This window comes from Mastacembelus armatus, chromosome 14 (assembly GCF_900324485.2).
Source record: "Mastacembelus armatus chromosome 14, fMasArm1.2, whole genome shotgun sequence".
Taxonomy (NCBI): Eukaryota; Metazoa; Chordata; class Actinopteri; order Synbranchiformes; family Mastacembelidae; genus Mastacembelus; species Mastacembelus armatus.
Genome location: NC_046646.1, coordinates 8,236,424 through 8,260,203, shown reverse-complemented (window position 1 = coordinate 8,260,203; position 23,780 = coordinate 8,236,424). Strand labels below are relative to the sequence as shown.

The 23,780-nt window shown below is 40.0% G+C and overlaps 1 protein-coding gene across 1 annotated transcript; it reads left to right on the top strand.

The window, feature by feature from the left end:
* The first annotated feature begins 1,822 nt into the window (after positions 1-1,822).
* On the top strand, positions 1,823-20,120 carry LOC113142940 (protocadherin alpha-C2-like). The gene is made up of 4 exons (XM_026328323.2): positions 1,823-4,612; positions 6,995-7,053; positions 10,554-10,639; positions 15,813-20,120. The coding sequence occupies exons 1-4, from the start codon at positions 2,072-2,074 to the stop codon at positions 16,124-16,126; spliced, it is 3,000 nt and encodes a 999-aa protein (XP_026184108.1). The 5' UTR covers positions 1,823-2,071; the 3' UTR covers positions 16,127-20,120.
* The last annotated feature ends 3,660 nt before the right edge of the window (positions 20,121-23,780 follow it).

Sequence of the window (23,780 nt, the reverse complement as noted above, 5' to 3'; positions counted from 1 at the left end):
TTTTTTGCTATGCCATCCATTCCTGGTTTGTGTTATCAAGCAGTGCTGAGAGATGAGACACATATAAAGTGCACTGAGTGAGAAACAGTGAAGTCAGTCGGGTCACCAACACACACAGACAATCACATTCACGCCTTTGGGTAATTGAGATCTTCCAGTTCACCCACAGGGGAGAACATGTAGACTTGGGAACACTGTGACTGTAGGAATATCTTGCCTGTGTATCCCTCGTTGGCAATAGGACAATTTGCTTTTACTGAAGAATAGAACATTATAAAGAGGCATCACCTTTATTTGTGGGATCTCTCCTACTATAGACGACAACGCCAAATATTTTCCTACTCCATAATGTACATTGACTAATTTTTGACATTTTTTTTACATTAGAGTATATTTAGCTGACTGTCAGTCGTCTTGTTTCCGTGTCTATATATACTCCTATATCATGTTTCTGTTCGGAATATATTCTGTAGAGACGAAATGAGAGCTCTTTTTTATGGGTTCTACCACGGGGCTTAAATATGATTATGTGACCTGACAGTCAGGTCTACCACTGACAGGGATCCATGTAGAAGGAAGGTTGCGATTGTCAGTGCAATCCGTTCTGCTGCACCTTGCCCAAATGCTCGCCATGCGGTAGGCTGGGGCGCAGAATTGCTACCGGCAAATTAACCATCCTTATACGACTCTAGTGCAGACAAAGGATATATAAGCGAGTCCCCAGACATGTGTGTATGACCACATTTTACTTTAGAACTTTAATTTTGGGGGAGGTGGCGATATTGAGTGTTGTGCAATTAGCCTCGACCTTGTCTTTATGATCAACAGTGAGTCCGAATAACCAGTGAATTCGGGAAATTACGTGTATTTGACAAATATCCCGGTTTTATTCTCAATTACAATAATCCAACTATAATATTTTTTCAAGGATTTTTCGCACAGAGGTTCTGATTTATTAATGCATGGATGATGTCACTGAATGCATACATTTTCTTGTGGCCGTTTTGTGTGGTCGCCATTCTTATTATTCTGGAGGTGCATGAAAGTCCCAAACCCTACACCGACATCGCAATGGAGGGATGAGAGGAGAGAGATGGGTGGAAAGGGAGGGAGGAGGGATGTTGCGCCACAGTGGAGAGAAGAGAGCTGGAGTCTGAGTGCGCGCTAGGGTGGGATACGGTCCTGCCAGGGTCAAGTCAGCTACATTAAATTACTACATTCCGGTTATCCTTTTAAAAAATAAATCCTGGATAAAAAGGGGCTCGAAATATTGTAATTAAACACGTATACACACGGCAATCGTTTATGACCATTTACACTAAACTAAATGCAATGTTCCTATAACAGAGGTGAGGGGTTGTTTATTCTAAATATGAATAAAAAAACTAAAAAAAAATTTTTTTTGCTATTTTGTTCTAAAAATTAATAAGCCCCCAACAACGTTTTTGCGCATAACATAATAAACGGAGGATATTTCTACTTGTTCTGCAGCTACACTTGATCAACGCAATGAGCGACACTTTTTATTACACTAAACTAAATGCAATGTTCCTATAACAGAGGTGAGGGGTTGTTTATTCTAAATATGAATAAAAAAACTAAAAAAAAATTTTTTTTGCTATTTTGTTCTAAAAATTAATAAGCCCCCAACAACGTTTTTGCGCATAACATAATAAACGGAGGATATTTCTACTTGTTCTGCAGCTACACTTGATCAACGCAATGAGCGACACTTTTTATTATTATTTTATTCTGAAAAGTGCACTCTACTTTTCCGGTTTTACTGTAGCCGATTTGGACAGTCTTGACAGATCTCACAGCTCCAGCGGCAGGGAAACACACCCGTCAGCAGCGCGCACTGGAGACAAAAAAGCGCATCACGGACAAAGGAAATATGGGTGCGCTGGAGAGGATTCACCGCAGCCGGGTAACACGATGGATGAGCCGCTTCTGTTTCATTTACAGGGAGACCAATTAGCCCACCTTAATGAGGTGCTGGGATGCAAGATATTGCAAGCTAAAAAGGCGGAAGTGCTGCGTTTAATCCGTCTGCGGATCCTATGAGCTTGCAATGGCTGTGGCGGGGATATGCAACTGGATAGGGAATAATGTGCCTTTTTATTTTGTGATATTTTCCTTATTTTGTGGCCTTTCTTTTGGACAATTGCGATATTCTATTACAGAAGAACTGGAAAATGGGGCAATGGTCGGTGATCTGGCGCATGACTTGGGGCTGGATATTCGAAAGCTCGCCACCCGAAAAATTAAGGTAACCTCCAGCAGCGGTAAACGCTATGTGATTGTCAACCCCAAAAATGGGAAATTACTTGTCAATGAAAGGATCGACAGGGAGGCGCTCTGCGATTTATCCAGCACCTGCCTCCTTAATCTGGAGGTGATGGTCGAAAACCCCACCGAGGTGCACCACGTCGAGGTGGAGATTGTGGATTCCAATGATAATGCGCCGCAGTTCCCCAGAGATGAATATCAACTCGAAATCACAGAATCTGCTTTACCAGGGTCTAGGTATCCAATTGAAAACGCTCAGGATCCAGACATTGGATCCAATTCAGTTCGCATATATCAGCTTAGCACAAACGACCATTTCGCACTGGTATCTAACAAGCCCTCCCTAAATACAAAGCACATCGAGCTTGTGCTCAAAAAGCCCCTTGATCGTGAACAGACGCCTTACCATCAGTTAATTCTAAGTGCTGTGGATGGTGGGACACCAGAGAAAACAGGCACGGCTAAAATCAATGTCCGAGTCTTGGACTCAAATGATAATGTTCCCTTGTTCGACAGCTCAGTGTACAAGGTGAAACTGTTGGAAAATTCACCCAAAGACACCCTAGTAATTAAACTGAATGCAACTGATCTTGACGAGGGCACAAATGGAGAGGTTTACTACTCTTTCAGCAGCTACACTCCAGAGAGAGTGAGGCAGATGTTCAGCATGGACACAAATACAGGCGAAATAAGAGTGAGGAGCAATGTAGACTATGAAGAGACCAACTCCTATGAGATGTACATCCAGGCGATGGACAAGGGCCCTGGAGCTGTGGCAGCACACTGTAAGGTAGTGGTAGAGGTGGTCGATGTGAATGACAATGTTCCTCAGATAGTGTTGTCATCTCTGTCCAGCCCTGTGAGGGAGGATGCCCGTGCAGACACAGTTGTGGCCCTTATTAGTGTTACTGACCGAGACTCTGGCGCTAACAAGCAGGTGAGCTTAGAGATCCCAGCAGGCCTTCCTTTCAAGATCAAGTCATTCAGAAATTACTACACTCTGGTTACCTCAGCCTTCCTGGACCGCGAGACCACTGATGCCTACAATGTCACTCTGAGTGCCACAGATGGAGGAAATCCTCCCCTATCCTCCCAGAAGACCATACAGGTGGATGTGGCTGATGTTAATGACAACCCTCCACGATTTGAGCAGACTTCATATACAGTCTATGTAGCTGAGAACAATGCTCCTGGGGCCTCTTTGTGTACTGTGAAAGCTCAAGATGCAGACATCAAAGAGAATGCACGTATCACTTACACAGTGCTCAATGACAACAACCATGGCATCCCTGTCACCTCGTATGTGTCTGTGAAGGCCGACACGGGGGAGGCTTATGCCCTTCGAGCCTTTGACTATGAATCACTGAGAGAGTTTCACTTCCAGGTCAAAGCCCAAGATGGGGGCATTCCTCCACTCAGCCGCGTCGCCACTGTCTACATTTACATTATGGATCAGAATGACCATGCACCGCTGATAGTCAATCCTCCTGGTAATGGAACGCGTTCCTTGGAGACAGTCCAGAAGAACGCAGAGCCCGGTGCCTTGGTGACCAAAGTGGTGGCATATGATGCAGATGCTGGTCCAAATGCATGGCTGGTATATGTGCTGGAGACAGCCACCGACTTGGACTTGTTCAAAGTGCATGAACACACAGGTGAGATCAGGACCACTCGGAGGATCCTGGAGGACAACTCCACTTCCTTTGCTCTAACCGTACTGGTGAAGGACCACGGGCAGCCGCCTCTCTCCTCCACCGCCACCATCAATGTTGCTGTCATGGAGGTTCCGCCCAAGGTGGTTCCTGATCCCAAGAGGATCATCCGACCTCACAGCACACTGCTTTTCTCCAACGTGACCCTCTACTTGATTGTGGCTTTGAGTGCCACCACCTTTGTTTTCCTGGTCACTGTGGTGGTTCTGGCCATAGTCCGCTGTCACGCCTACTGCACCCAGCCTGGGTCCTGCTCCCCTTGCTGTGTGTCACAGAAGCCTCCGCCAGATGGGGGGAGCAGCAGCGTGAGTGCCGGTGGGGGAGGTAGTGGTGCAGCCGGAGCACAGCCTAATAACAATGTGGTACTACGGAGAGACCTTAAAGTGGAGCCTCACTACATTGAAGTGCGTGGCAATGGCTCCCTAACAAAGACTTACTGCTACAAGACCTGCCTGACAGCCACCTCTGGCAGTGACACTTTCATGTTCTACAACACAGGACGCCCCATCAGTGGCACCTGGGGCAGCGGTGCAGACCGCTTCTTCACCAGTGGAAGTGGATTTGTACGCAGACTGAGTATGCCTGATGCCTCGCTGCAAATCTGCCCAGAGGTGTGTCATTATTTTTTATGTTTACCTGTATCCACATAATTGATCCAAGAGTCATCATGCAATAATATTAGTGACTTTTAATGAAATTTGATTCGCAGACAGTATAAGACCATTTTAATTACATACCAAATATGGCTTTTCATAAAGGTAATTGCTATGGTACGCACTGTTGTCATGATTGCTGTGTTGTGTTTTATGTTACCTCAGGGTAATGATATTCCTGCATGTCAAGTTTGATCCCTTCCTTTAATCAACTGAATCCTTGCAGGCCTCATTCACTTTGTTCACTTCCCACTTGCACTGTGCAGTCACTCAGCCCAGCCCAGCTCAGCACTCACACTGCATTAGTGTCAGTCCTGATGCTTTTCAGGGGTTATTTCTGATGATTCAGAGATTTGTGTTTCAGTTTGAGGTTGTCATCACATCCACACCAAGAACAGGTCATGCAGTCTTCACTACTTGCTCTTTCTCTGTGCATGTGGGATTGACCTGTGTTGACTTGTGTTGACTTGTGTGTGTGTGTGTGTGTGTGTGGGGGTGGGCGTGTGAGTGAGTGAGTGAAACTGCTATGTTGTGGTTTGGGCAATTGGGGTTAATCAACTACATGAAAGTCAACACAACTAGTGGAGAAGCTGCTTACGACTTCTAGAAGAGTGAAACAGTAAATGCCTTTATTGGCTCATTTCTATCCATTTTACTAATGATTATCAATAATCACTGGTTTACAAGAAATATTTTGTGGCACCTGCTGTCCTAGTCATACATGCACTATGTTTCAATCAAGACTGGCAAATATTTCATGGTAGGTGCTTTTATGCAGAGAGGGAAGAGGGATTAGTTGATGGATAATGGTTAAAAACTTGGAAGATCATTTTATTACCAGATTATTGAAGCAAATGCTCCGAAGGTTAGGAGTTTATATCTGAATGCATCATCTTAATGATCAGGTACCAGTGCTGGCACATTAGTTATACAATGAGAACATCTCTTAACCAGCAGACATGTAGCAATGTAAATTAAATTAAATTAACCTCCAGCCTCTGTTCCTCAGCCTTCGCAAATTAGATTTACTCAAAGAGGCTGGGTTTACCAGCAGAAAACATTCTGCTCTGTATTCAGTTGAGGAACACAAAGTGCCATCTTTATCTGGGACACTTGCTGCTGCCTGAGCAGGTTTGTGTCTCAAACACAGATTTTCTTACTCAGTGTTCTAGGGATCTAAGGCTACAACCCGCATGATGCTGACAGAGTTTAGCATTATCTGTTGTACAAATGTTCACAATGATTTCATGCAATGAATGTGTGCAGTACTTACTCATGAGGAAAATAATTATGAAAGGGTCAGTCCTAATTAATGGTCATGAAAGATCATGCTCATTAAATATGGCTTATATATTCATATGGTTCTTTGAACTCGAAAGCATAGTTATCAGCAAAATTTGGTTAGATAGGTCAAAGGTAAATAACCAGGAAGCCCTGATATGTTGAATACCCACATTCTAACAATTATAGCCCTCTCAGTGCTATTAAAAATAGAGCAGACAGCATGGGGTAATTTGAAACACATTTTACATTTATTCAGCCTTTGAGATGGTAGGTTTTATTTTAACCAAACATAAGTGCTTCAGTTTAATTACAGTCAAGTTTTGGCTGAGATACTGAGTGTTTAGAATCAAATATTACATAAATCTTAAAAGCAAGAAAGGATGATTGAATTAATACAAAAAAGATGTGATAACTAAGTCAAAATTTATAAAATATTGTTAATGATTTGTCCCACTTATGGTCTTGTATAAAATCCTACACATTTGCTCTTCACACTGGGGCAGCAGTATAGGATGTGGTTGCCCTGGCGATGATGGCTGGTGCTTATTGGTTTTTAAAGGCAATAATTCACCAGAGGGCTACTGGGAGTTTCAAGCACTCAGCACAGGTTCATCAGGAGTGGACAGATTTACTCCATCAGAACACATGCATATACACATCAGTCTGTACAAACACCCCAGCACTCAAGGAAAGGGCATAACTCTCCCAGCTCTCACATTTATAGAGCCACAGAGTGAGAGACTGTCCAAAAACTCATCAATATGGCTTTCAGTCACTGCCCTTTTTAAAGTCCTTGTGTGAATATGTGTGTGTGTGTCTGTGTGTGTGCAATGTGGGACATGACTGCAGTATGCCTACCACGTCCAGAGTTGCGATGTGTATCATGATTAATTGATGAGATCGTGGCCCAGCTGGGCTATGCACTGTATGAGATCAAACTAAACTCACTCTCTTCTCTCTCTCTCTCTCTCACTCTCTCTCTCTCTCTGTCTCTCTCTCTCTCTCACGCTCTTCATCGTTCTCTCCTCGCCCTTCTTTTTTTCTCCTCCCCCTCAGCCAAAAGCCCCGAATGCTGACTGGCGATATTCTGCATCTTTGAGGGCAGGGGTGCAGAGGTAAGCACTTTCCATCTTTAACTCTTTTGCAACTTTTGATCATCTGGAAAAAGTTACATCTATTCATTCTTCTCACACTGTCTCCACCCGGTGTGTGCTGCAAATGCAGTGACCCTACATGTTGCCATAGACAAATACATTATTATTCTTCCCATAGATTCTTTCTCCTCAAAATAACAAAAACTGTTTAAAAAAAGAACACTGCAATATAATTCTACATATCAGTATCTGTCACCATCAGAAAGGACTGCTAATGGCCCCTGAGCATCTGTTTGAACCTCAGCTCAGTCCTCTTCCTCAGGGAAAAGCAGCTCCCATCACTGGATGCACAGCACTCCTCTGCAGTGTAATACTATATAGGTCATCTAGATTCTGAGCATTGCTTCCCCCAGCTACAGTCTTTAATCAGGAAGCATGAAGGACAAATGAATAGAGTATGACCTTTCTCAGATTATCAAATGCACACATGCATTAGTGTCTGCATGTAGAAGCACCCCACATGCACATGTGTGTGTTTCTGTGCGTATTTATGTATATTTTTTGTCTGGACATTAGGGAATAAGGTGTTAGGACAGACAGCACAGGATGTTATGGACTACAGCCATACTTATTAATTCAGTGGGTGTACTTAAATGCACTCTTTTTTCCAGCTTTTCATAAGGTCTTACAGCTTGACCAAACTCCCATTACAGACAGATGTAAAGAAAGATAAGCTGTAACTAAGTATCACATTGAAACAGGACTTAATTTAGATTTCAGAACAATTTGAAAATGGGGTGAGGTTTACACATGATGCATCACTTGAGATTGGATTGTCAACTCCAAATAACAACAGCTGGAATAATAATGTGGTGAATGTTTTGGTAATGTAATATGTGGACAGCTGGAACATTAGTGACTAATGAGGTTTTCCTTCACATATCTATCCTTTGTACTAAATTTTCATAATTTCATGGTAACAATCCTTACTGCTCAGTTGTGCAGTCTTCTGTGCCATTTAAGTTTGATTTAATTGGATATTAGTGTTAATTTCTATGGTTCGCAAGGGTATCGTAATGTGCATCATGTCATCAAGTCACTGTAACAAGACATGGATTAACATAAATCATCACTGCAATTTGCCGCTGTCGTCTCTAAAATGGCAGTGCTTGTAACACACACAGACACAGAGACAGCTCACATTAACACTTAACCCTAGCATGCATGCTGTAAAGTCTCACACAGCTTGTAGCACTAACATTACTGACCCACATTCCTGGTGTAGTCAGTTTAAAAAACACCAGACCTCTCTTTGCCTTATTAACACACATTCAAAAAGCACCACTGTTTATGTAAAAGCCTGAACCTAAAACTGCTCAGAATGTACATGGCTGCTTTATATTCTGCTCAACGTAACAAGTGTGTTGCAGTTTGAGATAAATGCTGGATGTGCTGCATTGCAGAGGCCCTGGACAGCATAGCTCATGCTATACATTCATTATGATTGTGGGTTGGAAGCTGTATGCACACTTTAAAGGTTACAGTATTACAGGAATTTCACAATGTAAAGACTCAAAGTTTTATTCTAATGTTAGTGATTCTGTGTCCTCATAGTCTCCCCGTAGTGCATGTTTTGCTACTTGCAAATCAATTACATAATAAGAACACATTTCGCTTACAAAAGAGTTAAATGAGAATATTCATGTCGCTCTCACACCTGTCTATTAAATAAAAACTGCAGGCAGCAGCATAAAGTTTAGTAATAAGACTAGAAACAAGGGGAATGCACTTAGTCTAGCTCTGTCCAAAGGTAGAACTCTGTAAATTTCTGGAGTCTTGTTATCCTATGAGGCTGTCACTAAATCAGCAACCTGCAGAGAATATTTGGAATTTGTCTCTTAATTATGATTTTACTAATAATATTTTATATTGCCTGGAATATATAAAACACACTTTAATTAATGTCTGAAGCAAAAAACATCATCAGTTTAAACATGGAAACATTTTTTTCCAGTTAATGGTTTTGTAATTAACTATGTTCAAGTGAGAGTCAGAAAAAATGAACAGTAAAATTAGAAATAATTGTTTCTCCATCACCATATCTCAGTGTTCCCTGCCTATCATGAGTAAGGCTCAAAATAGTATTGTTTCACTTCTAGTGAGGAAAAAACACTGACTCTTCAAGAACTCCTCTTTTGTGGTGTTCTGAGAGTCTGTGCTGAGTTTATAGTGTGAATTTATAATATTATCATACACTGGGTGTGGTAGAGCTGTCCTAGTTTTTATACATGGAATTACCATACATTAAAATGCACTAACTAATATATAATATGTAGTTCAACTGAAAACACTTGCAGAATGCTATTAATAAATTTTAATATGTTACGCTTTTCAATATAAATATGTAAATAAATGTATATGGTGCTTGGAATTTAGATGAACGATGAATCAAAATAGTTTTACCACTGCATTTATTGGCGAGAAGATGCAACACTAGCGGTGGATTTCCACTAAGCGGAAGATCTGCTCTGCACCAAATCTTGTACTGTAGGTACCAAACAATAGAACAATACCACACAAGCAGATGTTGTTTTGTATTCATCCCCTTCCTCCCTGCAATTTTTTAAAAAATCCAATGAGGAAGCATACAGAAAATGCCAAAATGTTGATATTGGCATGCTTCAACCTTGTTCGTTTATAAGAAACTTTCATTATGATGCAGCTGCGGTCTGCATCAACAGAACACAATGAGGTTCAAAAGGGGTAAAAACCAGTAAATTCCCTGTGGTCTAGACCCATCTTCACTAAGGGTGGTGACTGTTAACCTGGCATACAGATAGCTAATGTCTCTGTTGTTATATATACTGTAGATGTAAAGTTTCAGTTCACCACTTTAGTTTCAAGCAGTAAAAGGATAGTGCCTGAACTTCTGTCCTAGTCGGTCGTATTTGTTCTTTCGCCCATCATTGGATCACTCTCCTTGAAGCAAGATTCTTCATTTGCTGATATTTCAAAAACTGGGCTTGACATATACTGTAGGTAATTGAAACGACTGACAGGGAACCAGCTACCTGCTTTTGACCGCCACAGTTGTGTAAATAATCCAGTTAATGATGGCCGAACTGAATTAGATGCTTGTGGTTCTTTACGTAAAAATCCCTTTGTCACATTGTTTTAGGGCAGAGGAGTCACTATAAAGGCTAGGATGTTTTTAGAAAAACAAAAGTGGAACGTGGTTACCAGGGGCAACATGAGAATAGCATCAGTAAGACGTGTGACAGTAGTCCAAAACAAGACTATTGGGCAACGAGGCTATTTCGAATGAGACCTAAAACAGTGACTAATGCTACATGAAATCTTGAGAATGTAAACATTTTTTTTGTCAGATTTCCATTTCAGACAAGGTTTTAAAAACATCTAGACTATCGAGGAAAACAAACCCTTGAAGAATGAAATAATAATGAGCTAGAGGTCAGATCTCTAAATAATCAATAATTTGGCAAATGTGTCCTGTTTTACAGTTCAGTCCACATGGAGGAGTCCTCTGTAATGCAGGGAGCCCAGGGGATGCTCGTTCAGAACTGGCCCACTGTTTCCAGCGCTGCAGGTGAGTGGAGGTGCAGCAGCCAGAACTGGTGAGAAAGCACTCTGAGTGTCAGCCTGTTTGGGCAGTGCTGACAGAAAATTCATATCAAATGTCACAAATTTCTCCCACTCTATTTGCAAATGTAACTGAGATTTAAAAATGTATTGATATTGATTCAGAATGCACCAAGAGTATAGGATGTACAGGAATTTCCTTATGTATGGTATTTGTTGTTAAGCTTCTTAAACTTTTACCTCAAATGGTAAATATATTGTAGCTATTTATTACAATGAATGAGTTCATTTCTTGAGAATTTATAGTCTGCATTAGTGCTCCTGAATATAAATTATGCTATAATGATTATTAGAAAAAAGTGGGTAATATAAGTTACCTTAACTGAGGCAATTTTTTTCTGTGAAACATTTTTATATATTTGACTCTTTTTCTATTCACTAACCTAACTCATCTCCTCTAATTCTGCAGAAAAGCAAATATGTCCCAAAAGGTCAAAGTATGTCTTTAGTTGGCAATATTCAGGGAAGTATTGGCAGATTCCTACAGGGTAGGCAGCACAAGGGATCAAAGAAATACAGAGGCTGAAACCATTTTCTTTTAACAATAAGCATCACTTCTTTATAAAAACAGATATCATCACACCTAAATGACTCATCACAGTGACATGTTGCACATTATAATTTGTCTGTTGCCTAAAATTTTATGTAATATGTTAAATTAGTTGCTAAATTGAAGTTGTTGTGGCACAGTGGGACAGTGGTTAGTTCTGTTGCCTCACAGTGAAGGTTCTCGGTTCAAACCTGGTGACTGACTTGGAGTCTTTCTGCGCTAAGTTTGTATGTTTTCCATGTTCTGTGTGTGCTACCTCTGGGTACCTCCTGCCATACTATAAAGATATGCTTGTTTAATGACTGGCGACTGTAAATAGCATAAAGTGTTTGTCTCTATGTGTCCGCCCTGTGATAGACTGCTCATCTGTCTAGAGAGTACCCAGCATCTTCCCCATTGCGATTGGAGATCAGCTCCAGTTATTATCACAGACAGATGGCTGCATGTTCATATAGAGCTTAGCTGAAATGCCAAAAGCCTAGAGCAGAACCACAAAAAATCACCCATATCTTTGCATAAAAACACGTAGCTGCATGCAGAGCTGCAGATTAGAAAAGGCAGAAATGAGTTGTCCTGAGTAGGCGGCAACAATGAAAATATGTAGTAGTATGATTGTAAATAGAACTGGCTTTGAAAATGACCTGTGCTTCTTCATTCACAGAAAGCTAATGAGCTTATAGTTAATGAGTAAGAAAAACGGAGTACTACTGTAGGTAAAAAGCACTGAAAATATGAAAAAGCACTGAAATATGAAATGTGCAGCTTTCATTGATTGACTGGAAGACTTTTGTAAGTAATATTTTGAGACAGTGTTGCGATTTCACCCTTTATTCAGCCCATCTTCCATTCATTGATTTTCTGTCTAGCTGCAGGAATTAGAACATAGGTACTCGAGGGGGATGGGTAGCATCACAGTCAGTCACTTGACAAGTCAGTGACAGATTATGTCTTACTGCCTATCAGAAAGCACGTACATGCTTTTCTCTCTGTGAAGAACATTGCTGGGAAATTGTTCAAGATGCATGCTGTTTTCAGCTTCCCCCATGCCACTTTTCTGCAGATACTGCATATATGTATCTTCAGAGCAGTACTACTGAAATAATGCATCATTGCATTATGAATAATAGCTCAGTGATATGGAGGTGACATGTACTGGATTGCAGGTTGATCCTCTTTGTTATATATCAAGGGATGGAACTTTTTTTGTGATACATTTTAATGTCTGTGGTCAGTTGTTATCACGATGAAGTTGTCTGGTATGTTGTGATGCATCTAAATGTGGAACCTCAAAACTGTGTTTATGTAAGTGACCCATGGTGCAGAAGAGGAGACATTTGTTTAATGTCATGGGGGAAGAGAAGCTACTATCAGTAATAATAAAAAAGAGACAGATCCAGTAATGTTAAAAGCAATTTTGGAGAGGAAGACTAAAAGGGAGGTGTGGGGGGATGGAGAAAGAGAAAGGTTAAGAGAATTGGCAGGTTCCTGCAGTAGTGTTGTTGCTAGGGAACACCATGTGACCTGTTGCCTGGCAACCCTGTCTAACTGAGAGATTGCTGCAGCAGCCGCACCCTCCATCAGCAGGGAGTGGGCGAAACCAGTTGCCATGGTAACCAGCCATATCTCTGAATGGAAGATTTAGAGACAGAAAAGAGGAGTAGGGAGCAGAAATGTGAAGGGGACTCAACAAGGACAGGTATTAAAAAGGAAAGAGGCCACACAATCATTTAGAGGAAAGAATGTAGGAAAGAATGATTGAGTTCGACGTGTCTCATGCAGCATACATGTGATGTACCTCATATATTTGTGCACGCACTATGCAACTGTCAGATTTGTGCATGTGCTACAAACCACCAGAGGATTCATTTTAGAGGAACCGTATCTTGCACTAGACAGAAAATAACATAGCCTATTTTAAATGTAGGACATTAGGTTACACGAAATGAGGCTTGAAACACCCACATAACTCCATCAGGTGTCATGGCAACCTCCTCATAAGGAGCTATACCGTACTGTTTACCAACTGTTACACCATAATCCACAGCAGACACACATTTGCTGTGAAATACAGGCTAATGTGAAGCAACAGCAGAGTGACACATAATCTCCCATGTTAGAGAAAGAATAGTGCAGAGGAAGCAGTGCTCTTCGTAGTTGTACCAGCTCCTCCAAGCTGTGAACGATGTGACACACACAGACACACACTCACACATAATTATCTCAGATTAGTACCTAAACCAGGGTTCTAATTAACGTTAGAGCAGAAAACCCTGGGATATCCCTCGACTCTCACTTGATTAAACACTACAAGACCAACTGACATTTTAGCTCACTCAGGTTGTGCTTAAAGATATGAGATGCTCCATGTGTCAGTCAAGGCAAAAATCCTTAAATAAAAATACCAGTAGTCCTATAGTTCAATCTGGCATATTGCTGAAACATATAGATTACATGACTGTTCCAGGGTATTGTGGTCTGTGTTTACTTTCAGGCAACTCATGGAGAAGGATTTGAACTGACACACAAAATGAGGTTTATTTGGACAGCTGTAGGCGGCTTGTGCATCATGAATACTTATTAGTTAGCAGGGCCCATAGAGCCACGATAGCAAAATTTATGGAAAATATTCAGTTTGGAAATATGCAAGGATTTTTCTGTAATTACTGCTAGTTCTTCCTCTAGTACCATTTAATTTACCATGTGTAACATGTGACTATGAAGTCATCTGAGTATATGGTGAAAGTGGTCTGCAGCTATTGAATGGCTGCCCTGGATTAGGCTTAATGCTGAGGCTTCAAAACACAGGGTGACATAAAAATGTGAAAAAGAAAAACTATGTATATCTTTAGCCGAGCCTTAAATCACTTTCCTTTCAACAGCAGGTAACAGGAAATATTGGTGTGTCAGTTTTATAAAATGATGGTTTATTGTGTATGGCAAAGCAGGGCACTGTATTATCAGCTCAGTCTGCTCATCCACATTCTGCTTCACAGTATTTTGCACATCGCCTTTAAGTCCCTGGCTGCCTTTTTAGTTTATTTTCAGCATGTTGTCCTCCTCCGCATGAGGAGTAGTCTTTGAATTGAATTGAATAAGGCTTTTACTTAAAAACACCAGAACCTCATCCTGAGTGTAAAACCCAGATTAAATACAGACAGACATAAAATACCAGCAAATGTCCTAATCCGCAGAAACAGACTAGCATTACAGTATTACATCTCTAACGCCACTAATGGTGAGAGAAGATGATGCCATCTGACACCTCCTAATCACTAAACAAGCTCAGCTACAAAGCTGCAGCTGGTTTCTTTTTATTTTCTCAAAAAAAAGATAAAATATGAAACAAATGCTAAGTATTGTATGTTAAAAACAAATAGTTCTTTTTTTTTGCAAGTAGAAGACAATTTTTGTGTGTTTGTGCTTATGTTACAATATCACAATGTTGTGACATTGTAGTGCTGTTGTTCTGTTACCAAATAATATAATATATATACTGTATCTTATATATACTTGAGATATTGATTGGCAGTGAGTCATGCCTCAACAACAGTATATGAAAGCCCATGTGCAAGATGTACAGTGCTCTTTGTGGTCAATATAGTCTCTATCTGCAATAATGCAGAGACAAGTGTGCTAGTGTCCATTACATCAACTCTTATTACAGTTTGTACATATATTTTATGCTCACACTAGATGAACTCATTGTGAGGACTCAGTGGCACACTGTGTGTATTTTCAAAATAGTGTACTTCCTCTGGGACAGTGGTTGAAACCATTTCAGCACTCCAGCAATGCCATCAATAGCCTACAAAGACAAATCAAACAGAATCTTTTTTCCATGGGCCTGTGTCTGATCTAAATAAAATCCAGTCTGAAAGTAGGTCAGCACAAACGGAACTGGTGTGGGCCTGAGAGCACCGTGACTGCAAAACCCATCCACCCCCTCTCAGTCCTGCTATCACTCTCTTTCTCATCATCTCATCTATCATCCTCTCTCCTTTTCACGCTGACACCTTTAACCTTTTGAACTTAATAGCTCTGTCTTATTTTCACTTTACGCAATAATGTTTCTTTTTATAGATCCCATTATTTGACATCTTTTTTTCCAAGTAATATTTTTCAAACTTGCTATCTAGGTCCTCTTCACTCTTCCATCCATGCTTGTGGATTATGGTTCTGCCAACACCCAAACACAAATACACATCACATTGCCAAGTTAAATATCCCTGTGGTTTAAAGGTTAGTCCCCATCAGTCCCTCCTGTGGCCTTGGTTGAATTGCTGTCCTGAGAATATTCGCTCCCTGTGGCTACAGCTCCATTGTCAGGCTATATTACTCTGCTTGCTGTAGCTTTCATTGTTTCTTACATGTATGTATCCGAATGATGACAATCTCGATGACCAAATAATATAGTCTAAGTGAAGTACAATGCCTGTCATTGAGAAATAAAGCTCAATGCAAAAGCTAATAAGATATTTTATCTCTGCTAAGTTTGGTGTTTTGCATAAACATAACAATTAGCCAGATTTGACATCTTTTCTTTATTTTTGTTTTAATCCTACCTGTATAGATGGAGAGGGTGGTGGTGAGCTTTCACCCCCGGTTGGCGCTGGAGTCAACAGCAACAGCTGGCACTTCAGATACGGTGCTGGACCAGGCTACGGCCCTCCTCAGCCACTGAAGCCTGGAGAGATTCCTCCTGAAGCCTTCATCATCCCTGGATCCCCAGCCATCATTTCTATCAGCCATGACGCCGGGCCTGTGGATGACAAAGGTGAATTCATAAGCTTTGGCAAGAAAGAGGAGGCCAAAAAGAAAAAGAAGAAGAAGAAGGACAAGAAGGACAAGAAGGAGAAAGGAAAAGATGAAGGGGGGGAAGAATAGAGGAGAAGAGGTGATTTGAAAACAGAGCTCCCAGCAAACCTCATCCCAATTTCAGAGCCAGAAAAAAGCCAAATGCATATTGTATAATTGAGGGAGCCTCTGGATCATATTTGCATATAAACATTGTACAGTGGCCAAACCCTCATTAGACGAGCTCTGGCTCTCCACTCCATGCAGACTTGCTTAACAAATGTTTCTCTCTCTTGACTCATTTGGCCAACAACTTTGGCCTACAAGGTTTATGGTAAACAAATGTTATTAGTAGCTAGACTTCATCTAAAGGCTGGACCAAATTAAAACAGAAAGTAAATTATTGGATTAGATTAGCCTTTCTGTGATTTGCTGCCCCGCTTCTCAGTGTGTATAATAACAAACAAAAACACCTGAAAAGGTGTACTATTTGTATCTGACCATTGTCAGCTGAGGCTGCCTGCATTGGCATCTCTGTCTTTATGCAGCCTTCTTCCCTTTTGGCTCACCTAGTTGGAGGTGAATTTAAAGCCAAACTAAAAAAAAAAAAAAACATGAAACAGAGGCTTTTGTCTTCAGTATTATGGAGGCCTTGTAGAAATTCAGATAATGTGGTCTTTTGTAAAAAAAGAAAAATCAAAAAAGAAATACGAAATCAAAAAAGTAACAACATACAGTATGTACCATGAGATTAGCACCTATAAGAGAATGAGGTGGCTGAAACAAGCAGGACCACAATCTGATAACGAGCTCTGTTTCAGTGTAACATAGCACATTGTAGAGGCTGGGGACCCAGACTGGGTTGCACCAACTATGCGCAAGTTTGTTCCCAGATTAGGGTATAAAGTACTGGCTTCATAAATGCTAATTGATTTGCAATTAGCAAATAAGTTACTAAGTATGACTTGTATCATGGGTAGTGAGAGGGGACTTCCATGGCTGTAGCTTGTTAATACATAAGGATTTGAGATGAGTAGCTAATCAGTAAGAGCAGCTACCCTGATGGGTAGAATGATTTATAGTTGACTAGATTGGCATAAAAATGATCATTGGTAAATATAATCTATTGTTGACTTTTAAAGGACAGTACTTGTTTTTGCATGTTTTAGTCCATTCTCTACAAATCACATTATAAATAACATTAATACCAACATTTTCCAAACTGTTGCGTTTTAGGAATTTTTGATATGTGTTTCCTATAAACCAGGTAGCAATTATTTCTTTATTTATTGTATTATAGCACAAAAATGAATAACTGAGCCTGAAAAATCACATTAAGAAATCAATCAATGGAAATGCAGCTCCTGGCTTTTTTTTTTTATTATGTTTTCATCACACTGTAATGGAGCTCAAGTGTCAAGTTGTAATGTAGCTCAAATGCAGGTTCATCAAACTGCATCGCATTAGCACATTAACTTTGGCACCCACCTGATGGATTACATGTGACAAGCAAGTGTTGATTTTTACACTGAAAACCAGATTCTCCATGAAAACGAAAGGAAAGAGACAAAAAAATGGAAAAACTCATGTGGAAAATAGTCTTCAGTAATGTGTAACGAGTAGAGAAAATGGACAGAAACATTCAAAATCACTGCTGTAGTCCTCCAAGTTGCAAAATGGCATGCAACTACTATCTAGGAAATGTTCTGTGTGCAGAAAAAAAAAACTGCTTTACTGTTAGTGAGTGCAATTGTGTGACTTTGTATCATTTGCACCTGCTTTATTGCTTGCTTAACTACTTAGTTGTTACTTGAGATTATGTTTTAACAGATTTTTGTGGCACTACCGCTTAGCAATCTGTGAATTGGGATTAGTGGCTATTTCTGATATAACTAGGGAACCTACGTGCAGCTGTTGCAACCGGCCCCTGACCTCATCTCTTGGAATATGGCACAGGTCAATGGGGTCTGAATCCCACTGTGTATCAATACACCCAGTCTGACACACACGTTTTACATGTAGACACTGACTATCATCCTGCCTATTATTCGTACATACACATAAACAAACACACACAGACTCACAGTATATGAATACACACACTTTAAAAATAAAAGAATTCAACACCATTTCTGGAAATAGCAACTCCAAGACTGAAGGTCAGTGCCACCTTTTAAATGGGAGTGTATTATATGGCTGGGATGCAGCAAAGTTGCTTGTTGCTTCATTTCTGTTCAAGCCTGACTCCTCTACTTCTGTCTTTGAATGTTAAGTAGTTGTTCTTCAAGCCCTGCACCACTGCCTCAACTGCTTCAGTGCTTGTAGGATTTTTCTTGCCCGCTGCCTGTTTTCTCCCTCTACTCCTGCTTTTTCAGATCAACACGGTTGAACAATATCTTTCAAGTCACTCTCTTTCAATGAACTGTGCAGTTGCAACACATCAACATTGCAACACACCACACACATCTTTTGTTAGGTTCAACTTCAACTGAGTTTAGGTGCTTCAGCCAGAGTGTCTCTTCTGATTGCTCATTGTTGACAGCTCTGTCGTCTCTCGCGTCGCTTCTGCGCGGTGTGTCATAAGGACATCTGACAGGTTAGCAGAAACTGAGAACATGCTCTGCTGTATATAATGAGGCAAGATGACGGCGGAATAGGAGTCAGAAAAAAGCCATCACTACTTGTAGTGTGGTGTGTAGCTCCTACATAGAAGTTAAAGAAGCCATTCCTCTTTCGCATGAAAAGTTGTATTCCAGTTATTCAGCTATTGTTGACAGTGATCAATCTGGGTCAACTAAAACCATGTACAAAATAAGTGTGGTGCAGTTCAGCAGCAGTAGAAACTGACTGGTTGTTGACTTGGAAGTAGGATATCCTGGAGGAGCAATCTTTGCACATTTGAGAGGTAACAACAAGGAAGACTATTTGAGAAAACAAGCAAAGATTAAAAAAAAAACCCAAGCAGTCAAGCCCTTACAATTGTGTTTTTTATTATTCTTATTTTTCTTCACAATTTTTGCCTAACTGTGTACATAAACATTAGAAACAAGGCTGCTGTGTCAAAGAAGACTGCACAAGTTGCAGTGTGAACTGATCAGCTTCATTGGCCCTGATACTGCAAAACTCACATCTAGCAGGGTAGAGAGTGGGTACTGTAAGCAGTAGATATCAAATCAGCATCAACATCATGAAAAGTACTTTCCAAGAACTTTTTTTTAGACTGTTGTATTAACAGTCATGGTAGGGGTATATAGGTGCTGTTATCAGGCTCAGTCCCTCCCATACACACATTTCCTTTCCTCTGCCCCATCCTTCAGGTGTACTTCTGTGCTGTCAGATCACCAAGTGGCTGTTTGCATGTTATAAGCAAAGAAAACAGATACTATATAGATACTATATATACATAGATATGTTTTTCCACTGGGAAATGTGTATTGGAATACATATACCTCTGATACACATTCTCAACAATAAAACATGCACTCAAAGACCCACACTCATCCATACATTCATAAATACATATATACATGTACACTATTGCAAAACAGTAATTTGTGGAAAAACCTAAAATAATCACATTTTTTTATCCTGTTGAAAATAAATTTAAACTTCTAGATATACATAATGCTATTGTGTTATGCTATGAAATGTTTTTTTTCTTTTTACCCTTTATGATTTTCATAGATAAGAAAAACGATCCTTAAACTTGTGTTAAGCTTTGAAATGATCAGACAAACACTGTTGTTAATTCAAATCATTTACTCACTATCCATATTTGTTCCTTGCCCAGTACAGAAAAAAATGAAAAAGAAGGAAAAAAAAAACTAACAAAATACATAAAACAGTACAAAAAAAAATGAAGTTGGTGTATTCTCTGCTTGTGTATAGTGAATGTTCCTCAGTCCCTGGGTGTGGCAGTGACTGACACATACCAGTTGACTGTGACAGTGCAGATCTGTTAATAACTTTTTTTGTACACCTGCTTATCATTGTAAAGGTGATAATAGTGATTCTTATGATTTCATCAACCTGGTAATGTGTTTTGTTAATAAGTCACAAATAAAGTTTTTCTTAAATATCTGAAGTTACTTGTCTTCAGTTAACAGCTTTGGGCGTTGTCTTCATCTTCTTGCCTTTCCACTTCATAACAAAGTTGATTCTGTGAAACTAATCAAAAGAGTTTGGTGCAACTTTGTTTGGCATTGTTTAGGAAAAATTCAACAACTTTTGATGGAGAAACATAGCAAGATGTCAGAATGTAGTATTGATTGTTACCACAACTGTTATTATAACATGATCTCATTATGGCAAGAGCTAATAACACCATCAAAAACTAACTAGCATCAGGAATCTCCCTGTGTGCGTTTTCTCTAGGTGCTCCAGCTTCCTACTACAGTCCTAAAACATGCAGGGTTAGACTCTAGTTTGTGTGTAGATGTGAATGTGATTGTGAATGTTTGTCTATGTGGTGGCCCAGAGACAGACTGTCGACCCCATGAACTTCTGCAGAACAAATCATGGATAAGTATAGATAATGCAATAGAACATTTACTCTAAACAATGTAATGTTTAATGTTTAATTCCATTGCAGAATGACTTCAAACAAAGAAAATCTTTATTTAAGGGCAAGGCCCAGTCAGAGCCAGAACGTAACCCAATAGGGTTGCTGTGGAATGACTAAGAGAGCAGTTCAAGTCAGCCACATAAGAATATGTCTGAGCTGGAACAGCTGTGTAAGAAAGAGTGAACTAATGATCTCTGATTCCTCCTCAGGCTTGTTTTGCTACAGGAAGAACTTGTTAAGAGATTTATTGCTGCCAAAGAAAGTTCATCCAGTTAATAAAGCTACGGATTCACTTTTTCCACCAGCACTGACAATGTTTAATGGCTGTGTGTTTAATGGCTGTGTTCAATAAAGATTCCAAAATAAAATTATCTGTGTTTTATTAGCTGAAACATATTGTGTTTGTGTATGTTTATGATTTAGACAAAGATTAATTACATTTTATGACAGATTCATGCAAAAAAACAAAACAAAAACAACCAAAAAACAGGAACTTTCGAAGGGTTCACACACTTTTGATTGCTGCTTTATGTAAATTTCCCATTATTCTGGGAAATAAAGAAGCATGGCCTGTTAACACAGACATTAAAATCTTAAAAGTGTTCCTGGAAATCCCTGGCCATAAACAGAGATATTTTTTTCCCTTGTATTTAACTGAAGTGGTTAGGGAGGTGATTGAGTAATAGTGTGACTGTGGCTTCACGTAAAACACAGTTCTTGTTTATTGGCTGGAGCAAACAGTGTTCAGCTGCCAAATCTCAAACAGTATGGGAATAACATGATAGAAACAGTTAAGGGAACTGGATCATCATCCCTGAAGTTGACCTTGTAAATGGAGGGCAAAAATCAATAGACCAAACAACAATTTAAAAAAACAAATTGATGTAGGTAATTTTTAAAAGAAAAAACAACAACCTATGATCTTTGGAATTCCATATTGAACTAAAGGTGAATGATCAACAATATGCAGCACATTTAAAATCGGCAGGACTTCACTAAGGGAATAGATAATAGTTAACAAGGGAGCTTAATTCTTACTTGAACACAGACTTCTCATGTTGAATGCCATCTAATGAGAAGGAATTTGTAGACTCCTGCAACATGGGCTCCATCTGTCTGTGGACTGGAGAAATCATTCATTCACACCTACCTCCTTCCTGTAAGACATCATCTCTCCAGCAATACTGACACCTACAGATGAAAGCTAAAATTGACAAATGACCCACTTTGTTCATATTCTGTAACACTGTTCAACACTTCAACAATGACAGAACAATGGGACGGTGTGCACACATAAATAAATAGAAACACTGACATCATACATAAATGATGGATCTGCAGTAGTGTTATATGTCTTTTTACCCAGTATACAACACTTTCACACTCCAAACTAAAATCCCTCCATCCATTATCTATACCTGCTTATTAATATTTAGGGTCACAGGGATCTGCTGGAGTCTATCCCAGCTCTCTTTGGGTGAAAGGCAGGGGTCCACCCTGGACAGGTCACCAGTCCATCACAGGGCCACATAGAGACAAACAACCTCACACACTCACACTCACTCCTATGGGCAATTTAGAGTCACCAATCAACCCGACATACATGTTTTTGGACTGTGGGAGGAAACCAGAGTACCTGGAGAAAACCCACACAAGCACAGGGAGAACATGCAAACTCCACACAGAAAGGTCCCTGATGGGTGGCCCTCCAAACTAAAATCATATTTCAAATGTTTGTTAGACAATCCGCCCCTTAGTGGCCAACGTTTAGAATGCAGGTTTAAATAAAAGGTAAAACCCAATTCTTTCCATTTTGCTTTTTACTTTTACTTTTACTTTTTTGTGGATCATGAAAAATTGGCCCCTGGACACAGACATCTAAAAGGACCCTATATCTCCTACATTTACATGTATCTTTGTAGTTTTGTGCATTTTTTTTGGAAATTTTCTATCATTGTTGACTCATTCTGCAATTATATTTAAATTTTGCATCGGATTTTTGTGGTTTTTCATATTTTGATCACAATATTTGCAATGTTTGAGGTTTTTTCAAACTCTTTTTAACATTGAGTGTTTGATTTTAGTGTTTTTTTCCAGCTGTTTTGAATTCATCTCTCTATTTTGTAGACTTTCCAGTGGAGAGGTTAATAGTCCCTTCACAGTTCTCCTCTGGGGCCCCCTGACCCCCTTGAGCCCCTGGGCCTGTGCCTAGTAGACACAGCAAGTAATCCATCCATGCTTTCTTCTCTTTAAAAATGTATTTGTCTATTTGATAGTGGATATATTGTCTAAAAAGGTTGAGTAACTGCAGTACAGTACCTGCAGTGAACACATCACTGTATGCTGGTTCACACTTCCAACATCTCTCTGTTGGCCTTGACTGAACCCGTAACCTGGTGTTTTTATTTTCATCTGAGCTACAGTCATGACTCAGTGTCAGCCTGTTTTCACTACTGTAACTGATCAGCGTTCATGGACAAGGGTCAGATAAAGGCTGAAAAACTGAGAAGCAAAAGCGAGAAACAGACTTCTAATATTTATCCATTTTTATACCAACTGTTTTACACTACTTGGCTGAATAAATGCAAACTACACAAAACTCTTACAGTGACAGTAAAACTGTTGTGCCACTGATACAACATTGTGTAATCACTTGAGGCTATGGAACAATTTTTTATTCACAAAGTCAGTCGTATGTTCCCCAGGGCTGCAGTGATGGAATATGAGTGCAATCTACAGAACGTGGCAAGCTCAGGCTTCCTAATGCATGAACCTATTTCAAAGCAGGGATCAGTAAATTTAATTGAATATTAATTACTACTGTCAAATGTCCACTTGCTATTTGAGAAGATCTTCTCATAACAAATTGCGTGGAAATTCTCTAAACATGGTTGAAAACTATAAACTACAAGAACATTAACATATCACCAGTGTCTCCCTTCCTCCTTCCTCCAGCACAATGGCTTAATGGTTAGTACCCTGTCCGGGACCTTTCTGTGTGGTGTTTGCATGTTCTCCCTGTGCTTGCGTGGGTTTTCTCCAGGTACTCTGGTTTCCTCCCACAGTCCAAAAACATGTATGTCAGGTTGATTGGTGACTCTAAATTGCCCATAGGAGTGAGTGTGAGTGTGTGAGGTTGTTTGTCTCTATGTGGCCCTGTGATGGACTGGGGACCTGTCC

Bases quoted from the DNA above. Each gene is read 5' to 3' on its own strand.
- LOC113142940 (XM_026328323.2), top strand. From the start codon at position 2,072: ATGGCTGTGGCGGGGATATGCAACTGGATAGGGAATAATGTGCCTTTT. The intron at 7,054-10,553 runs GTAAGCACTTTC...CCTGTTTTACAG, and splicing joins TTGAGGGCAGGGGTGCAGAG to TTCAGTCCACATGGAGGAGT. The intron at 10,640-15,812 runs GTGAGTGGAGGT...CTACCTGTATAG, and splicing joins CACTGTTTCCAGCGCTGCAG to ATGGAGAGGGTGGTGGTGAG.